The 18,604-nt window shown below is 40.5% G+C and overlaps 1 protein-coding gene across 8 annotated transcripts in view; it reads right to left on the bottom strand.

Annotated features, from left to right (window-relative positions):
- Positions 1 to 18,604, bottom strand: part of PCDH15 (protocadherin related 15) — a 1,549,353-nt gene that overhangs the window by 90,292 nt on the left and 1,440,457 nt on the right. For all 8 annotated transcript variants that reach the window (XM_045040943.1, XM_045040941.1, XM_045040940.1 and 5 more), the window contains one exon: positions 8,374 to 8,501. In XM_045040943.1, the coding sequence (XP_044896878.1) occupies positions 8,374 to 8,501 (128 nt within the window). The remainder of the gene's footprint in view (positions 1 to 8,373; positions 8,502 to 18,604) is intronic.

The following is an 18,604-nucleotide window of genomic DNA, read 5'->3' as shown; positions in this document are numbered from 1 at the left end:
AGTTTGAGGTGGTAAGCACCGTACATCTATAAGGTCATTAAATTTGTGGGGAAGCACGACATTTGAGTTACAGGAGAGAAAACAGGCACATAGATACATAATTACAATATAATGTGTCTGAGTTCTAAATTAGATACATAGTAACTCAGTTATAGGGCCACGGCCCTCAGGCACCTATGTGCTTGTACTTTGTTCAAGGTACAAACCATTCCAGGTCAGATGCATGTCGGTTAGTACGATCTCCTAACACCCCTGTCTGGAAGCACTAAGTGTCTGCATAAAGCTGTGTCTCCCAGAGTTGGCAAAGGGGAATCCAAATCTTGCTTTCTGAGGCCTTCACGTAGACCTCGTTTACATCTCCATTGTACAGAGCGAGTAGGGAGAAAATTGTCATAAAAGGATCCACTAACTTCAAGGGAAATAAACCACAAAAACTGTGAGACACAGCTGATGCTTTGGATTTCAGGAATCCAACCATTTTTCCTTTAAAATGTAGTTCTCTCAGGGTACTGGGCATTTTCCCCCCATGCCATTATTTTCCTAGGGCAAGTAACATACGACTATCCGAAATGGTTAGAGTTTAATTTTTTAATGTTTATTTATTTTTGAGAGCGAGCGAGCGAGAGAGAGAGAGCGCAGGCAGGGAAGGGGCACAGAATCTGAAGCAGGCTCCAGGCTCCGTGCTGACAGCTCAGAGCCTGACGTGGGGCTCAAACCCACAGACTGCAAGATCATGACCTGAGCCAAAGTCGGATGCTTAACTGACTGAGCCACCCAGGGGCCCCAGAAGTGGTTAAAGATTTTAAAAGGCACCTAGTGCTAAAGCAACATTTGCATAAGAGGAGACTGGCCTGAGATCAAGTGTGAGGCCCCACAGAGACTTAATTTCTGGGACTGAATCCAAGTGATTGGATTCCCAGCCCACTATTGTTCCATCTAGGACGCAGGAGAGCATGTCTGGGAGGGTCTGGCTGTGCATCCTGGCCTCATACTGACTCTCTGACCACCTTGGGCAGGTTGCAGATCACTCCTGTGCCTGTGTGTCCTCTTGCGTAAATTGAGAATAAAAGAATCCCATGGGGTTTCCCAGGGAATGGACGAGTTAACTACTGAGTATCGTGGAAACGTGAGATACAGGAGAGCTCTTTGTACCATTCTGGACGTGAGTTGGGCCTAGTAAAAGATGCTGCCCTGGGGACTCACACTAAACCCTCATGAATGTGCTGGAATTGTTTTTCCTCAGACCCGTGTGAGCAGGCACAGGGCTGGGGACCAGGAGCCCTCAGAAGCCCCGGCCCAGCTCCAAGCAAAAATTATCGCTCCTGCACTGCTAACCTTGAACACGTCCACACGCTAGGCCGCTGAGGAAATCTGTATCCTTCAGACGTGCCCTTGGCCTTTGTCCCTCAACAGCATCACTCCGCTACGTATTCTTGCCACGTCTCATGCTTATTTAGAAAAATGTAATAGAGAATTAGGGATTGACAGAGAGGACTGTTTCTCTTTTGATGCTGTTTCAAAATAGTATTTTCTTTTAGTCCACAACTTTCTTAAACCTCCCTTCTCTAACAACTCAAAGATGCAATGTTCATAGTCTTTTCGACACTCAGTAGACATCAAGTCAACATTTCAATTCAATTTTTCTGACACTGAGTTTTTCTGAACTTCAGTTCGTAGACAGAAGGCCTAATCCTTATGGCATGAACTTCTGGAAAATATCCTCATAATGCAGAGAGTTTTTTGTAAATCATATTTAACCTCTCCTTGTATTTGCATTAAATCGGGCTCTGGGTTGCCGTTAAGACGACATGTGGTAAACTGGAAAAATTAGTTAATAAATTGAGAGGTGTTTCTGAAACGAGAGCTGATGTGTTCCTTTCACAGAGGGACTTGTAATTCACAGAGGTCATCTCAATGCCAAGAGCAATTAGTTGTCTTGTTAATTGCCTCCTGATTTTTCATAGAAACTTCCTATGCTCTGTTATTTCTGCCAACGTTGTATTTCTGCCACATTCCACTCCTCGCTTTCCAGGGGAAGCATGTGGTGTGCAGGGCACAAGGAAAGTCCTGGAAAAAGGTCAACCCAAGTGAATCCTGCCTTCACTGGCTGCTGCAGGCTCAGTGGTTCTTGGAAAGTTACTAGACCTCACTAATTGCCGTTTTCCCCAACAATACAATAAAGAATAATTGCACCTACCATACAGGTAGGAGTTTTATATCTTTGTTTGTATTGTTTGTTTGTATTTGTTTATTTTTTAATGTTTTATTTTTGAGAGACAAAGAGAGAGAGAACACCAATGAGTGGGGAAGGGGCAGAGAGAGAGGGAGGCACAGAATCCGAAGCAGGCTCCAGGCTCTGAGCTGTAGGCATGGAGCCTGATGTGGGGCTTGAACTCACGAACCGCGAGATAATTGACCTGAGCCGAAGTCGGACACTTAACTGACTGAGCCACCCAGGTGTGCCCTGTTCTTGGGCATGCTTGTTATTATTGAAATAAATTCTACTGGCTAAAATATGTAAAGATTTTTTCTTACAGTTCTCAGAAAAATAATAAAGAGAAACATATGGCAGTTATTGTTATTAATAAGGAGGACTCATAGATTAACACTTCCCAAAGTACAAACAGGAACAAAAAAGTTAGTGTTCAAAAGTCCAGCTTAATCTTACTGACCTCACATGGGCTATTACGAGTCATATGGCAAATACTCATGAGTTTTTTCAACCTTGCTTTTATTGGCTGAATAGTTGCTTTTGAACAGTTTTTTTTTTTTTTTTTCTATATCCTGGACACTGTTTATTTGACTTAAAAATATATATGTAGCAAGATATTTGCTTGCAGCTAATTGCTTTTTTTTTTTATTAAAATTTTTTTTTTCAACGTTTATTTATTTTTGGGACAGAGAGAGACAGAGCATGAACGGGGGAGGGGCAGAGAGAGAGGGAGACACAGAATCAGAAACAGGCTCCAGGCTCTGAGCCATCAGCCCAGAGCCTGACGCGGGGCTCGAACTCACGGACCGCGAGATCGTGACCTGGCTGAAGTCGGACGCTTAACCGACTGCGCCACCCAGGCGCCCCGCTAATTGCTTTTTTTAAAATCATTATAGCATCTCCGTCATAGTGGTCTGTTAGTCTGATGTAAGCAAATGTATCAGTCATTTTTTATTACTAGAGGACATTTCAGTAAGTGATATTCAATGAACACCCCTTGCGCCAAACATGGGACTTTTGCAACAGAGAAGGTGCTAGAGATTCTGACGCATAGCCCTGCAGGTGGGAGTGTCACTTCCACAGGGCTGCAGCCAGGACTGATAGCAGTGATGATGTGTAGGAGAATAAAATGTTAAGACCCATAGTTACATAATCAATTCAGATTAGTAGACTACCACATATCTTTGGTTCCCAGTCTAAGATTCACATGCACATCAACCTGGGATGCATACCACAGGAGAATAACGGTTTCGAAGGGAACAGTTTTCATATTCTGCCAACACTGGAGATGCCCCCTTTCCTTTGGGATTTTTCTTTTACTGTGCTAAAATATCCATCATTAAATTCACCATTCTAACCATTTGTTCAGCGTCTAAATCAGTTACCTTAAGCCCATTTACATTATTGTGCGACTGTTACCACTGTTCCTGTGTGGCACTTTTTCTTCTTCCCAAATTGGAACTCTGAAACCACTGAACACTAATTACGCCACTCCCCTCTGTCTGCTGCCCGCCCCCCCCCCCCACGAATGGGACGATTCTGGGATCCCCACACAGTGCAAGTATACCTTTGCCTGTTTGTTTCTTGCGTATTTCACTTGGCGTATGGTCTTCAGGGTTTATCCATGATGTAGCATATGTCAACATTTCCTTCTTTTGCAAGACTGAATGAAATTCCACTGTTTGTACCTCATTATGCCCATCGTTCCGCCTGCCAATGGATACATAGATTGCTCCCACCTCTTAGCTATTATGAATAATAATAATAACGCTAGGAACAAAAGGGAACCAGCTTGCCTCCTTGCTTTCAGTTCTTCTGGGTATAAACTAAAGGCGATACTTTTAACTGATGCTAATTCTTGTATTAAAGACTGAAGAGAGAAATTACTATTGATTTCCTTCTCCCTCTCCCTGCAATTAGAATAACGATCGCTTGTGACCAATGGAAATCAATTTGGTAGAGTCAGATGTGACGGAGATATCGACGTTAAACCAGAGTAAATGCGGTGGATACTCCCAAATTAATACTTTTGTTCTGTGTCCTTTTGACACAATCTAGGAAGTACTTTACCATGACATGAACATTCAAACTTCTTGAGCCAGGGACCAAATAAAGCCTTATTTATTTACTTTTGCGGTCTAGTCACTGGAATGTTAACTCTGTAAGGGCAGAAGGGAGTCTGTTTTGTTTGCCTCTGTATTTTCCACACACCAGGAATACAATACAGATTTTCTTAAAAAAAGTGAACTTTGAACCAGTCTGTAAGCATATTAGATATGCCACTTCAGAGCATATATACACAGCTTTCTTTTATTATCACTTATATAGCACAAATTGTTTCAATAATGTTCTCATTGTATTGCCTTTACCTTCGCATGTTTTAGTAACACCCTTAATCCACTATCCGTATTTTAAGCTAGTAAGTATATTCAATTTACCAGTATATTTTATTTTTTTAAATGTTTATTTATTTATTTTTGAGAGAGAGAGAGCGAGCATGAATGGGAGAGGGGCAGAGAGAGGGGAGACACCGATTCCAAAGTGGGCTTCAGGCTCTGAGCTGTCAGCACACAGCCCAGCGCGGGGCTGGAACCCATGACTTGTGAGATCATGACCTGAGCTGAAGTCAGACACTTAACCAACTGAGCCACCCAGACGTCCCTAAAATTTTTGTTAACGTTTTTTTATTTTTGAGAGAGAGAGAGAGAGAGAGAGAGAGAGAGAGAGAGAGAGAGAGAATAAACAGGGGAAAGGCAGAGAGAGGGGGAGACACAGAATTCAAAGCAGGCTCCAGGCTCCGGGCAGTCAGCACAGAGCCCGACGCAGGACTCGAACTCACGGACTGTGAGATCATGACCTGAGCCCAAGTCACTCCACTGACTGAGCCAAAGGCATCCTGATTTACCAGTACATTTTAAAGTCTCATCTTACTTAGTCAATTCTACAATACGTCTCCTCTTTCCCTTCCTATAATACACAATTTTTTAAAATTGAAAATGTATTATGATGCATTTCCCGATGAACTAAAGGAAATGAACTTGCACGTAGAGTAGATGCAGTGTTGCTGCCCCCTGCTTCATAGGCAGTGGTGTGAAAGCCTCCTTCCCAGTCGTGGGCTGCTTCCCTGTTTGCTAAGTGGTCTCTCCATCAAACCCCGGAACCTGGCGGACCCAGAATCTTGCTGTTTCCAATAAGATTTTTGCTGCTCTACTTGTGAATTGAAAAGAAGTGCTTAGCTCACTCCCACTCTGATTAAACTGGGAAAGGAGAAGATTCCAGGCGTCAAGGCTAAAGGCAGCTCTTGGAAGTGTCCACCAGCTAAGATTTATCACTCCCACCACCTCCCGAGCTCCTGCCTCCAATCACTGTTCCAGGGAGGGCATTCTCCTTTTGGGGTTTGGCTCCCTGTGCTTCCTCTGCTGAGACTCTCCGCCCCATTTAAGCTTCACTTTGAGCAAATGTAACCATCCCCGGGGGCCACTCAAATTCTTCATCCTCCAGGGAGCACTCATCTCCTTCACCAAGTGAAATGTCTCCTCCTCTGAGTCCACAGGGCAATTTGTGCTTTGCTAGATGGCTTGATTATCACAGCACATATTTGCGTCAATATAGTGTTAAAGTCCCTGTCCCTCCTTCTCTCTCTCTTCCCCTTTCTCCCCTCCTGTCCCCCTTTCTCCCTCCCTTAGTCTCCCTCCCCTACCTCTTTCCATCTCCCTTTACCTCCCTCTCTCTCCCTCTCTCTCTTCCTTCTCTATCTCTCTGCATCTGCAACAGCCTTGCCATATTAAACAAGCCCCCCCCATCATAAAATCTCTAAAAAGATGAGAGTTAAAGATGAATTCTTGATTTCTGATACCACAGTACATGGGGGAGGGATGGGGACCTGTTAGGAACAAAACCTCAGGACCAATCTTGATTTCCTCTAATGCCCCACACATAATCCATCAGCAAAGCCTTTTGGCTGTCTTTGCTCCCTTGTGACCACTGCCCCAGCCTACCACTGTGGTTCAGTCCACTTTCAAGTCTCTCCTGGAAAGTCATGTGTTGGCCTGTCTACTCTTGTTTGAAAACACTGCTAACCACCCCCACTCCAACCTGCCCAACATCCAGGATAATCCTTTTATACTGGATTATGTTATGCCTCTGAACAAAACAGTTCAAAGACTTCCTTTCTAACACATCTAGGAGAACCCCCATATTCTAGTCCTGGGCTATGTTTCCAGGCTCCTCTCCAACCAGCCTTCCAGCCATGCTGACCTCTCAGTCCATCTAGCTTTAGGGACCTGACAGCATAATGAGCAGAATGTATCTTACCTAGAAATCCACACGACATGCCCTTGACCACATGACCACATGACTATAATTAAGCTATTAAATAGCTACTGATTTTATCAATCATTTGTTTCTTACACCAGTTTTTCCATATTACTAAGGTGTTAACTTTGATTTTATTTGTTTGATTGTTTTTTGAACTGCTGTATGTCAATTTCTAGGACATTACATAAGGACATAAGTACTCAAAAAATATTGACTAAGTGAACAGAATCAGTCAACAGTTCTTGGGACTGAAGTGTAAAATACAATAAAAATAAACTCTTTGGAGTTGCTTTGTACTTGCAAATCATAATGTGGTTTAGACATGATGAGAACAACCCTTTCATGGACCACTTTGAGTTATAAGTGGTGATTCCCATCAGGGGTCAGTGTATGAAGGAGCTATTTCGCAGGCACAATACATGTGCGCATTTGGTTGGTTGACTTTTCCTCCTTAATACTTGGTGTGCAGAACGTGGAAAAACCATATGTAAGAAGAGTTCTAATCATATGGTTCTGGTACACAAAGAAAAATGCAACTGATCATGAGTGGGATTTGCTCAGGAAAATTTAGGTTTTCTGTGTGCACATTAATAGTTTTTAAAAATATATTCCTAAAATACTTTCAGAAAAATAACTATAATTAAGCATCTAAAATGCACTAGCCTGCAAACTTTTCTCCCTGTGTAATACAGTATCTATCAATTTATTTTTCAGTAATAAAATTAGTACAACTTTATGTACTGCTGGCCATTTACAAAATCTTTCAACATCTTTGATGATAACTAAGTGGAGAAAAGTGAAAAAATATCAACATTAATCTTGGATATTGTGCTTTTTAAAAATTCAAAGTAGGTTTGCTATTTTTTCTGACATATCTGAGTTTTCTTTAACTTTTAGTAAAGTGTAAAATTAGTAGTCCTGTGTTTAATTACGATTTTAAATTTTAGAATAATATTGCAGAAAAAATAATTTATTAAATTATTTCTTCTTTTTAAAATTTTTTTTTGAGGTTTATTTATTTTTGAAAGAGAGAGACAGACCCCGAGCAGGGCAGGGACAGAGAGAGGGAGACAGAATCCAAAGCAGGCTCCAGGCTCTGAACTGTCAGCACAGAGCCCAACACAGGGCTCAAACCCACAAAGTGCAAGATCCATGACCTGAGCTGGAGTCAGACACTCAACCAACTGAGCCATCCAGGCGACCATACATTATTATTTCTTCTACTAGGAAATGGCAATTTTATATTCACCACTAGAAACTCCATTCTGCAATCTTTGGGGCTATCCTGAATTAAACCTATTGAATGCCTGTATGGAGGCATAAAAATCTACTAGGAGACATACATTTTACTGATTTAATATCTTTTTCAATGTAAATTAAAAAAAATTTTTTTCAATGTATTTATTTCTGAGACAGAGACAGAGCATGAGTGGGGGAGGGCAGAGAGAGAGGGAGACAGAGAATCAGAAGCAGGCTCCAGGTTCAGAGCTGTCAGCACAGAGCCCCATGCGGGGCTGGAACTCATGAACTCAAGATCATGGTCTGAGCCGATGTTGCTTGTTCAACTGACTGAGACACCCAGGTGCCCCTCAGTGTAAATTATCATAAGGAATTTTTCCTGTTTTTGTAGTAAAAATAAAACATAAAAGTTCCATAGTATGAGCCTCGTAATTAATCTGTATTTAGCTTGGCTACTTAAACTCATGTATCTCCGAGTTTCAGACTTTTGTTTGAACCACATGAATACTGAGTACTTACTCAGTTAATGCAAACTGAATGGTTACAGTTTACCTGTAATCTGAGCTCTTCACCTGAGCTCTGTATCTTAATAAAAGTCCTCCTACCTTAACTCTGAGCACAGAAGTAAACATTCTTGCATCTTCAGACACACCTCCAATGTAGAATTTTTTCTGAAACACTGGGGGATGATCATTTTCATCCTGAATTTCAATATACACTTTAGCCGTATTGCCTGGAGGACAAGAAATAATATATTTTTAATTGGTGGCTATTTACTAGAAAAAAATTTCACTGGAGTAAATACTTATTGTATTTTTTTTTTTGACTGAAACAATGGAAATGGCTTATATCAGAAAGTCATTCCCAAATGGCAAGTCTAATACCCCGAGGTCCACAGAGGACACTGAAAATGTTGCTTCCGGCATAATAATGTGAAGTTGCTATTTCTTTTAATTACAATGTCTTGGTAATTCATTTTACTTGATTTAATAGGCACTAAAGTATTGTGTTCTACTAATTTCAATGAAACAATTCAACTGTTCATGTTCACAAACACTTCACATACACTACCAATGACACCAAAGTGACAAATTTATAAACACCTTATGAAATAATATAAACTGACATAAACTAAAAAAATATTTTTTATTCTTAAGTGTAAAACTAGCAACGATAGCCTCTCAGTTTAATAATGTACAATATGTATATATTTTTAATTTTAGGGTTGAAAGTAACCAATAGTTGAGGAGGGGAGCCAAGATGGGGGAACAGCATGGAAGTTTTTTGTGTGTCTCACGTCCATGAAATACAGCCCGACCAACACTAGACCATCCTGCACACCTAGAAAACTGACTGGAGGATTAACACAACAATCTGCACAACCTGAACGAAAGAAGTCAGCAGGTACGCGGTTGCGGACAGGTGCATTTGGGGAGCGAGAAGCCGCGAAAGGTAGGGAACAGCTTTTGAGGGCGGAGAGAGGTGGGGGGCGTGGGGGTCGGGGAGAATACGAGAAAAGCACCCCTCCACAAAAGCAGCTGGAGAGAAAGTGGAAAATTGGAAACAGCCGCAGGGACTTAACTAAAAAGGGAGAAAGGAGAGGGTTTCAATTCCATTAAGACTGTCAACAGGGGAACACAAAGGCTGCAACTCCGCAGCTCCCTACCTGGCGATGCTCTGATGGGAAGGGCGAACCCCCAGGAGCAGGGTGGGGTCCGGGAGGTTCTCAGGCCACACGGGGAAAAGCGGTTCCACTGCTGGAAGGACACTTGGTGGAGACGGTTGAAGCCCCCAGGTCCCGGCAGACCCCAGAAAACGGCCACATTCACTGGGGCTGGAACAAGCACCCTCGTTAAGGGTGAAGCCTGGTGCCAGATGCGTGTTGTGATTTTCCATAATCCCTGACACGCTGCTGCTACACTATCTCGCGAACCTTTTCTGGGGCGGGCTGTCACCCGGCTGCAGTCTCGGGCACCGGCAGCAGCGGGCTCCCGCAAGCGTTCCTGGGTGCGGCCCACACTCAGCCATTGCTCATTCAGCCATTGCTGGGTGAGACCCTCCCGCAGAGGGCAGAACGGGTAAAAGCCGCGGTCCTTCAGAAGTAAGGGGCCGGGAAAACAGCCACGTCTGAGACAGAACTCGGGAGAGAAGTGCTGCCCTGGGGCCTGGTCACGGACAGTGAGAAAGCGGGTAGTTGCCGAGGGCTGAAGAGGGAGAACAGACCGGGTAGGTGGCTGACGCCATTTGCACTTCTGCCGCGCATGCGCATACGCACCCAAGAGCGCCGCAACACTCCACCCCAGAAGGCGAGCAGCGCCACCTGGTGGAGGACGGAGCCATTACACTGAGCCCCGCCCACCTGGGCCAACCTCCCTCCTTGAACACAAGTCTCACGGACGGCTTAGTTTATGGACTATAAAGCGCTTCAGAGTCTGACTTCTAGGGGAAAATGAAGTCATTTCAGTCCTATTTCAATCTGTTAGCAGGTCCATGTATTCAATTTTCTTTCTTTTTTTTTCTCTTTTACACTTCTTTTTCTTGAATACAGAAAGAGAAAATTTCATTCTTATTTTTAATTTTTATTAAATATTTTTCTTTAATTTTTATTACTATATTTTTTTAATTTTGTGTAAATTTTTTCAAATTCTATTTTACTTCCATCATTTTATTTTACTCTACATCAGTGTATTCACCTTTTCAAATTTTCAAACGATTTCCTTCTTTTTTCTTTTTCTTTTTTCTCTTTTATGTTTCTTTTCTTTTTCTTGAATGCAGAAAGAGAAACACTTCATTTTTACTTTCAATTTCTATTAAAATATTTTTCGTAAAATTTTTTTACTGTATTATTTGATTTTATGTAAATTTTTTCAAATTCCATTTTACTTTCATTTTTAGTCTACTACTGTGTATTCACTTTTTCAAATTTTCAAACGATTTCTTTGTTTTATTTCTCTTTTTTGTCTTTTTTGCTTCTTTTCTTTTTCTTGAATACAGAAAGAGAAAAAATTCATTTTTATTTTTAATTTTTATTAAACATATTTTAATTTTTTCTACTATATTCTTTACTTTTATGTAAAATTTTCAAATTCTATTTTACTCCCATCATCTCATTTTAGTCTACTTCAGTGTATTCATTTTTTCAAATTCTCAAATGATTTCCTTTTGTTTCTCCCTTTTTTTCTCTAATCTGTCAAACAACTTTCAACACCCAGACCCAAACACACCTAGGATCTAGCATCATTTGTTAGATTTTTGTGTGTGTGTTTTTTTTAAGTTTTAATTTTTCTACCTCATTAACTCCTTTTCTCCTTTCAAAATGACAAAACGAAAGAATTCACCCCAAAAGAAAGAGTATGAAGAAACGACAGCCAGGGATTTAACCAACACAGATACAAGCAACGTGTCTGAACCGGAATTTAGAATCACGATAATAAGAATACTAGCTCAAGTTGAAAATAGATTAGAATCCCATTCTGTGTAGATGAAAGAGGTAAAAAAATACCCAGAATGAAATTAAAAATGCTATAACTGAGCTGTAATCACGGATGGATGCTGTGGCCACAAGGATGGATGAGGCAGAACAGAGAATCAGCGATATAGAGGACAAACTTACAGAGAATAAGGAAGCAGAGAAAAAGAAGGAGATTAAGTCAAAAGAGCATGATTTAAGAATTAGAGAATCAGTGACTCATTAAATGGAACAACATGAGAATCATAGGGTGTTGCAACCCGTGCAACAAACACCGAGATCAGGGTCCTGAGGGTAGGGGAATGTAAGAAAAAAAAGAGAGAAGAGAAGACAGTTTGGGAACCGGAGGGTCCCCTGGGCTGATGGCCCAAGTGACGGCTTTATTGTTGCTGTACACAATCTTTTATATCAAGACTCTTATGGGTCAGGCCATTCTAAGAATAAACAGGTTTCACATGATCCCTGCCAACCAAAACATTTAGTTCTGTGTACCTTGTGAATTTTCTAAACGGGTCACAGCAAGACCTTGTTGATAAGATTGCTAGCAAAACACAGTTCCCATGTTTGTTTCTATTTGACCGGGGGTAGAAAAAGGGGAGGTAACATTACTGCCAACACCCACAGACCACAGGCTTCAGGAATTAACTTTCTCAGCTTTGACAAGGCTTTCGTATGCCCATGAAAGTGGGGGAATGGGAGGGGGAACCACCGGGTTGGCTGAGTCCACAGGGAGCCATTGCTCGACCCAGTCTCAGCCCGGCACTGGGGCCCGGCCTCCCACAATAGGGGTCCCAGAATAGGGAGGGAGAGAAATAGGGGTAGAAGGGTTATGTGAGCAAATCATAGCAGAAAGCTTTTCTAAACTGGGGAAAGACACAGACATCAAAATCCAGGAAGCACAGAGGACCCCCATTAGATTCAACAAAAAACGACCATCAACAAGGCGTACCATAGTCAAATTCACAAAATACTCAGGCAAGGAGAGAATCATGAAAGCAGCAAGGGAAAAGTAGTCCCTAACCGGCAAGGGAAGACAGATCAGGTTTGCAGCAGACCTATCCACAGAAACTTGGCAGGCCAGAAAGAAGTGGCAGGATATATTCAATGTGCTGAATCAGAAAAATATGCAGCCAAGAATTCTTTATCCAGCTAGGCTATCATTCAATATAGAGGGAGAGATAAAAAGTTTCCCAGGCAAACAAAAATTAAAGGAGTTTGAAACTAGCCCTGCAAAAAATTTTAAGGGGGACTTTCTGAGGGGAGAAAAGATGAAAAATATATATATATATACATACCAAAAACAACAAAGATTAGAAAGGACCAGAAAACACCACCAGAAACTCCTACAAGCATCATAACGGCAGTAATTCATATCTTTCAGTACTCTAATCATCGGTGGACTCAATGCTCCAATCAAAAGACATAGGATAAGAGAATGGATAAGAAAACAAGATCCATCTATATGCTGTTTACAAAAGACCCACTTTAGACCTAAAGACACCATCAGATTGAAAATAAGGGGATGGAGAGGCATTGTGGGAAGGGGGATGGGCTAAATGGGTAAGGGGCATTAAGGAATCTACTGAAATCAATGCTTCACTATATACTAACTAATTTGGATTTAAATTTTAAAAAATAAAAAATAAAGTTAATTAAAAAAAAAGAAAATAAGGGGATGGAGAATCATCTATCATGCTAATGGTCAACAAAAGAAAGCCAGAGTAGCCATACTTATATCAGACAATCTAGACTTTAAAATAAAGAGTGTATCAAAAGACGCAGAAGGGCATTATATCATAATCAAGGGGTCTATCCACCAAGAAGACCTAACAATTGTAAACATTTATATGTCAACTGTGGGGGCACCCAAATATATAAATCAATCACAAACATAAAGAAACTCATCGATAGTAATACCATAATAGTAGGAGAATTCAATACCCCACTCACAGCAATGGACAGATCATCTAATCAAAAAATCAACAAGGAAACAATGGCTTTGAATGACACACTGGCCCAGATGGACTTAACACATATATTCAGAACATTTCACCCTAAAGAGCAGAATATACATTCTTCTCCAGTGCACATGGAACTTTCTCCAGAATAGACCATATAGTGGGACACAAATCAGCCCTAAGTAAGTACAAAAAGTCAAGATCATACCGTGCGTATTTTCAGACCACAATGCTATGAAACTCGAAATCAACCACAAGAAACAATTTGGAAAGGAAACAAATACTTGGAGACTGAAGAACATCCTACTAAAGAATGAATGGGCTAACCAAGCAGTTAAAGAGGAAATTAAAAAGTACATGGAAGTCAATGAAAATGATAACACCACAACTGAAAACCTCGGACACAGCAAAGGCGGTCATAAGAGGAAAGTATATAGCAATCCGGGCCTTCCTAATGAAGGAAGAAAGATCTCAGATACACAACCTAACCTTACGCATTAAGGAGCTGGAAAAAGAACAGCAAATAAAACCCCAAACCACCAGAAGTCAGGAAATAATAAAGATTGGAGCAGAAATTAATGCTATTGAAACCAAAAAAACAAAAAAAAAACAAAAAAAAAAACAAAAACAGTAGAACAGATCAATGAAACCAGAAGCTGGTTGTTCGAAAGAATTAACAAAATTAATAAACCACTAGCCAGTGAGATAAAAAGAAAGAGGGATGGACCCAAATAAACAAAATCAAGAATGAAAGAGGAGAGATCACAACCAACACAGCAGAAATAAAAACAATAATAAGAGAATATTATGAGCAATTATATGCCAATAAAATGGGAAATCTGGAAGAAATGGACAAATTCCTAGAAACATACACACTACCAAAACTGAAACAGGAAGAAATAGAAAATTTGAACAGACCCATAACCAGTAAGGAACTCGAATTGGTCATCAAAAATCTGCCAACAAACAAGAGTCCAGGGCCAGATGCATTTCCAGGGGAATTCTACCAAACATTTAAGGAAGAGTTAACACCTATTCTCTTGAAGGTGTTCCAAAAAACAGAAATGGAATGAAAACTTCCAAACTCTTTCTATGGAGCCAGCATTACCTTGATTCCAAAACCAGACAGGGACCCCACTAAAAAGGAGAACTATAGACCGACTTCCCTGATGAACATGGAGGCAAAAATCCTCAACAAGATATTAGCCAACCGGAACCAACAATACATTAAAAAAATTATTCACCACGACCAAGTGGGATTTATACCTGGGATGCAGGGCTGGTTCAATATCCACAAAAAAATTAACGTGATTCATCACATCAATAAAAGAAAGGACAGGAACCATATGGTCCTCTCAATAGAGGCAGAGAAAACATTTGACAAAATATAGCATCCTTTCTTGATAAAAACTCTCAAGAACGTAGGGATAGAAGGAGCATACCTCAAGATCATAAAAGCCATATATGAACAACCCAACGTTAATATCATCCTCAATGGGGAAAAACTGAGAGCTTTCCTCCTAAGGTCAGGAACAAGACAGGGATGTCCACTCTCACCACTGTTATTCAACATACTATTGGAAGTCTTAGCCTCTGCAATCAGACAACACAAAGAAATAAAAGGCATCCAAATAGGCCAGGAGGAGGTCAAACTTTCACTCTTTGCAGATGACATGATACTCTATGTGGGAAACCCTACAGATTCTACCAAAAACCTGCTAGAGCTGATTCACGAATTCAGCAAAGTTGCAGGATATAAAGGCAATGCACAGAAATCGGTTGCATTCCTATACACCAACAATGAAGCAACAGAAAGAGATATCAAGGAATCGATCCCATTTACAATTGCACCAAAAACCATAAAATACCTAGGAACAAATATAACCAAAGGGGTGAAAAATCTATAGACTGAAAACTATAGAAAGCTTGTGAAAGAAATTGAAGAAGACACACAAAAAATAAATAGAAAAAGATTCCATGTTCCTGGATAGGAAGAACAAATAATGTTAAAATGTCAATACTATCCAAAGCAATCTACATATTCAACGCAATTCCTATCAAAACAACACCAGCCTTCTTCACAGAGCTAGAACAAACAATCCTAAAATTTGTATGGAACCAGAAATACCCTGAGTAGCCAAAGCAATCTTTAAAAAGAAAACTAAAGCAGGAGGTATCACAATCCCGGACTTGAAGCTATACGACAAAGCTGTAATCATCAAGACAGTATGGTACTGGCACAAGACAGACACTGAGATCAATGGAACAGAACAGAGAACCCAGAAATGGACCCACAAATGTATGGGCAAAGCAGGAAAGAATATTCAGTGGAATAAAGACAGTCTCTTCAGCAAGCGATACTGGGAAAACTGGACAGTGACAGGCAAAAAATGAACCTGGACCACTTTCTTGCACCATACACAAAAATAAACTAAAAAATGGATGAAAGACCTAAATGTAAGACACAGAGTCATCAAAATCCTTGAGAAAGCAGGCAAAACCCTCTTTGATTTTGGCCACAGCAACTTCTTACTCAACACGTCTCTGGAGGCAAGGGAAACAAAAGCAAAAATGAACTACGGGGACCTCATCAAAATAAAAAGCTTCTGCAGAGCGAAGGACACTATCAACAATAGCCAAAGTATGGAAAGAGCCCAAATGTCCGTCGATGGATGAATGGACAAAGAAGATGTGGTATATGTATATACAATGGAGTATTACTTGGTAATCAAAAAAGAATGAAATCTTGCCATTTGCAACTACGTGGATGGAACTGGAGGGTGCTAAGTGAAATTAGTCAGTAAGAGGAAGACAAAAATCTTATGACTTCACTCATATGAGGACTTTAAGAGACAAAACAGATGAACATAAGGGAAGGAAAACAAAAGTAACACAAAAACAGGGAGGGGGACAAAACAGAAGAGACTAATAAATATGGAGAACAAACTGAAGGTTACTGGAGGGGCTGTGGGGGGGATGGGCTAAATGGGTAAGGGGCACTAGGGAATCTACTTCTGAAATCATTATTGCACTGTATGCTAACTTATTTGGATGTAAATTCAAAATAAAAACAAGTTAAAATAAAATCACCTACTACCAAATAACTCCCCCCCCCCATTTTCCAGTTTGAAAACATTAAAGACTGCTCTGGTTTCAATAACCACTCCTTGATGACTATGTCAGGTTTTATCTGAGTTCATCAGATACAAAATTAAGAAGTTCTCAGAAGAGACTGGGTGGATGCTGGTCAGACAATCCTCAAATGTCTACTCTAGGGGTTTTCCTTTCTTCTACACAAATTAAGTTGTGTGAATAAGAATGTTATTCTTTTTATGAACCCAGTTTGAAATAGCTCTATCCATACAAGCCTCTCTTATGCTCATTTTATTTTATTTTTATTTTTTAATTTAAAAAAAAATTTTTTTTTTCAACATTTATTCATTTTTGGGACAGAGAGAGACAGAGTGTGAACGGGGGAGGGGCAGAGAGAGAGGGAGGCACAGAATCGGAAACAGGCTCCAGGCTCTGAGCCATCAGCCCAGAGCCTGACGCGGGGCTCGAACTCCCGGACCGCGAGATCGTGACCTGGCTGAAGTTGGACGCTTAACCGACTGCGCCACCCAGGCGCCCCTCTTATGCTCATTTTAACTCATTCATCTTTGCAAATTGAATACCCATGAAAAATATACTTTCCAAAGTATTTTAAATAATGATCACATTTTCTCTCTTTTTCATTGTTCTACAATCTTTGAACCAATGTCACCCTCTAACCTGGGGGTTAACAGTCATAAGAATTTCCTCACAAAGATGTTTACCTGTGCTTGTTCACCCTTAGGAAATTTGTCCTGCTTCCATAGTGACTCTGGAATTATACAGTTGTCGCTTTCAAAGGTGAAACAGTGCTTTCTAGCTAATTCTCTTCAATCTAAATGGTTCTGGAAACTCCATGGTCTCAAGTCCAGAAAGTTATGACACCTAGAAGCTTCAGTGTTTTTTGGTATGACCTTTGACCTCTAAACTAAAGAAGTGAAGGAAAACGAAATAGCAACAAAACTTTAAACCTAAGATCAGTTCAAATCCTAACACAGATTCACACCATAATTTACTGAACTCATGTATCTCTGCAAGTGAATGCTCACTCTATTTATGGTTATTCAACATGAGAATTCTAAAGACAACTGTAACGCACCATTAAATACGAGAACAATCGTGGAAAAATTACAACTGGTCCACTAATTTTCAAAAATTATATCTTAATCTGAGCAAAGTTGCTTTATATTGTTGATTGTGTGAAACTAAATTTTAAGAGGCAAAAATTTCAGGTAAGCACAGAAGTCAATTATGTGAAATTCGGTTTCAAATAAAAACTAAGTTTAAAACAAACCCAAACAAAACAACAACAAAAAAAGAAAGTAATCAATGGTTGGGTGAAGGGGTTATGTCCACAAACAGAAAACAAATTTAATCATGGCCGCAAGCGACCATTCATCCAGTGAAAAGATAAAGCTGGAGAGAAGACTGCTGCGTGACTCATATCCACTGGGCGTATAATGTCTGCCATAGTAAATATGCCATAAAGGACACATTTCTGTATCAAATGTTAGAATCTCACCCCTTCAATCATCCCCCCTTTAATGAGAAATGTAGCACCTGTTACTAATCCACAAATGACTCTTTACAAAAATCCGGTGTAGAAAAATAACTCACAAAGCAGAGAAAATGGGGAATGAGTGGGTAACCACTTTGCAGAAAAGGTAGATCCACATTGTAGAAGTATTCGGATGTAGTACCTGTGTGATCTTTTCTTACGCATTCCAATTAAGATCAAATATAAGGCGATTGAGCTACAGATTATTTATCAGGGCTATGCTAATTGTGTTGTGTTATTGTATCCCAACTATAGCCAATTAACACCGACCTACTAGCACGGTGAGCACATCGTGGGTGAACAACATATCTGTGTGGATTAAATAAATGAATGGATAACCTTCACTGTCTTAGCGAAAACTTAGAAACAGGCTGCTTTCTGGCTTGCCCTGAAAAATTTCAGAGAGACAAGAGACTTATCACCACCAAGTTTTTAACCCTACCCTGCTGCTACCCATTTAGTTTGCCTCTTACTTTCTCACCATTCCTGAACCGGAAGAGTCAGAATCAAACAGGGGCCAGGTCAACAGAGAAGGGTGTCAGCAGGGGGCAGGGCTAATGGCAGAGTCCCTGTGCCCGTCCTGCAGAGCCAGGATTCCTAACTGCACCCTGGCCGGCTGCCACCCGAGTTCGCCAATATGAAAAACACTTTCATCTTCCCAGCTGACCATTGTTATCTCTGGAATCCAAGGACCTAACAGCCCTGGGTTTAACGTTTTTTGTTTTTTGTTTTTTTTCACAAAAGGAATCCTAATCTACAAT

This window comes from Felis catus, chromosome D2, assembly GCF_018350175.1.
Source record: "Felis catus isolate Fca126 chromosome D2, F.catus_Fca126_mat1.0, whole genome shotgun sequence".
In the NCBI taxonomy this organism is placed as follows: Eukaryota; Metazoa; Chordata; class Mammalia; order Carnivora; family Felidae; genus Felis; species Felis catus.
This window is presented reverse-complemented; position numbering and strand designations above follow the sequence as displayed.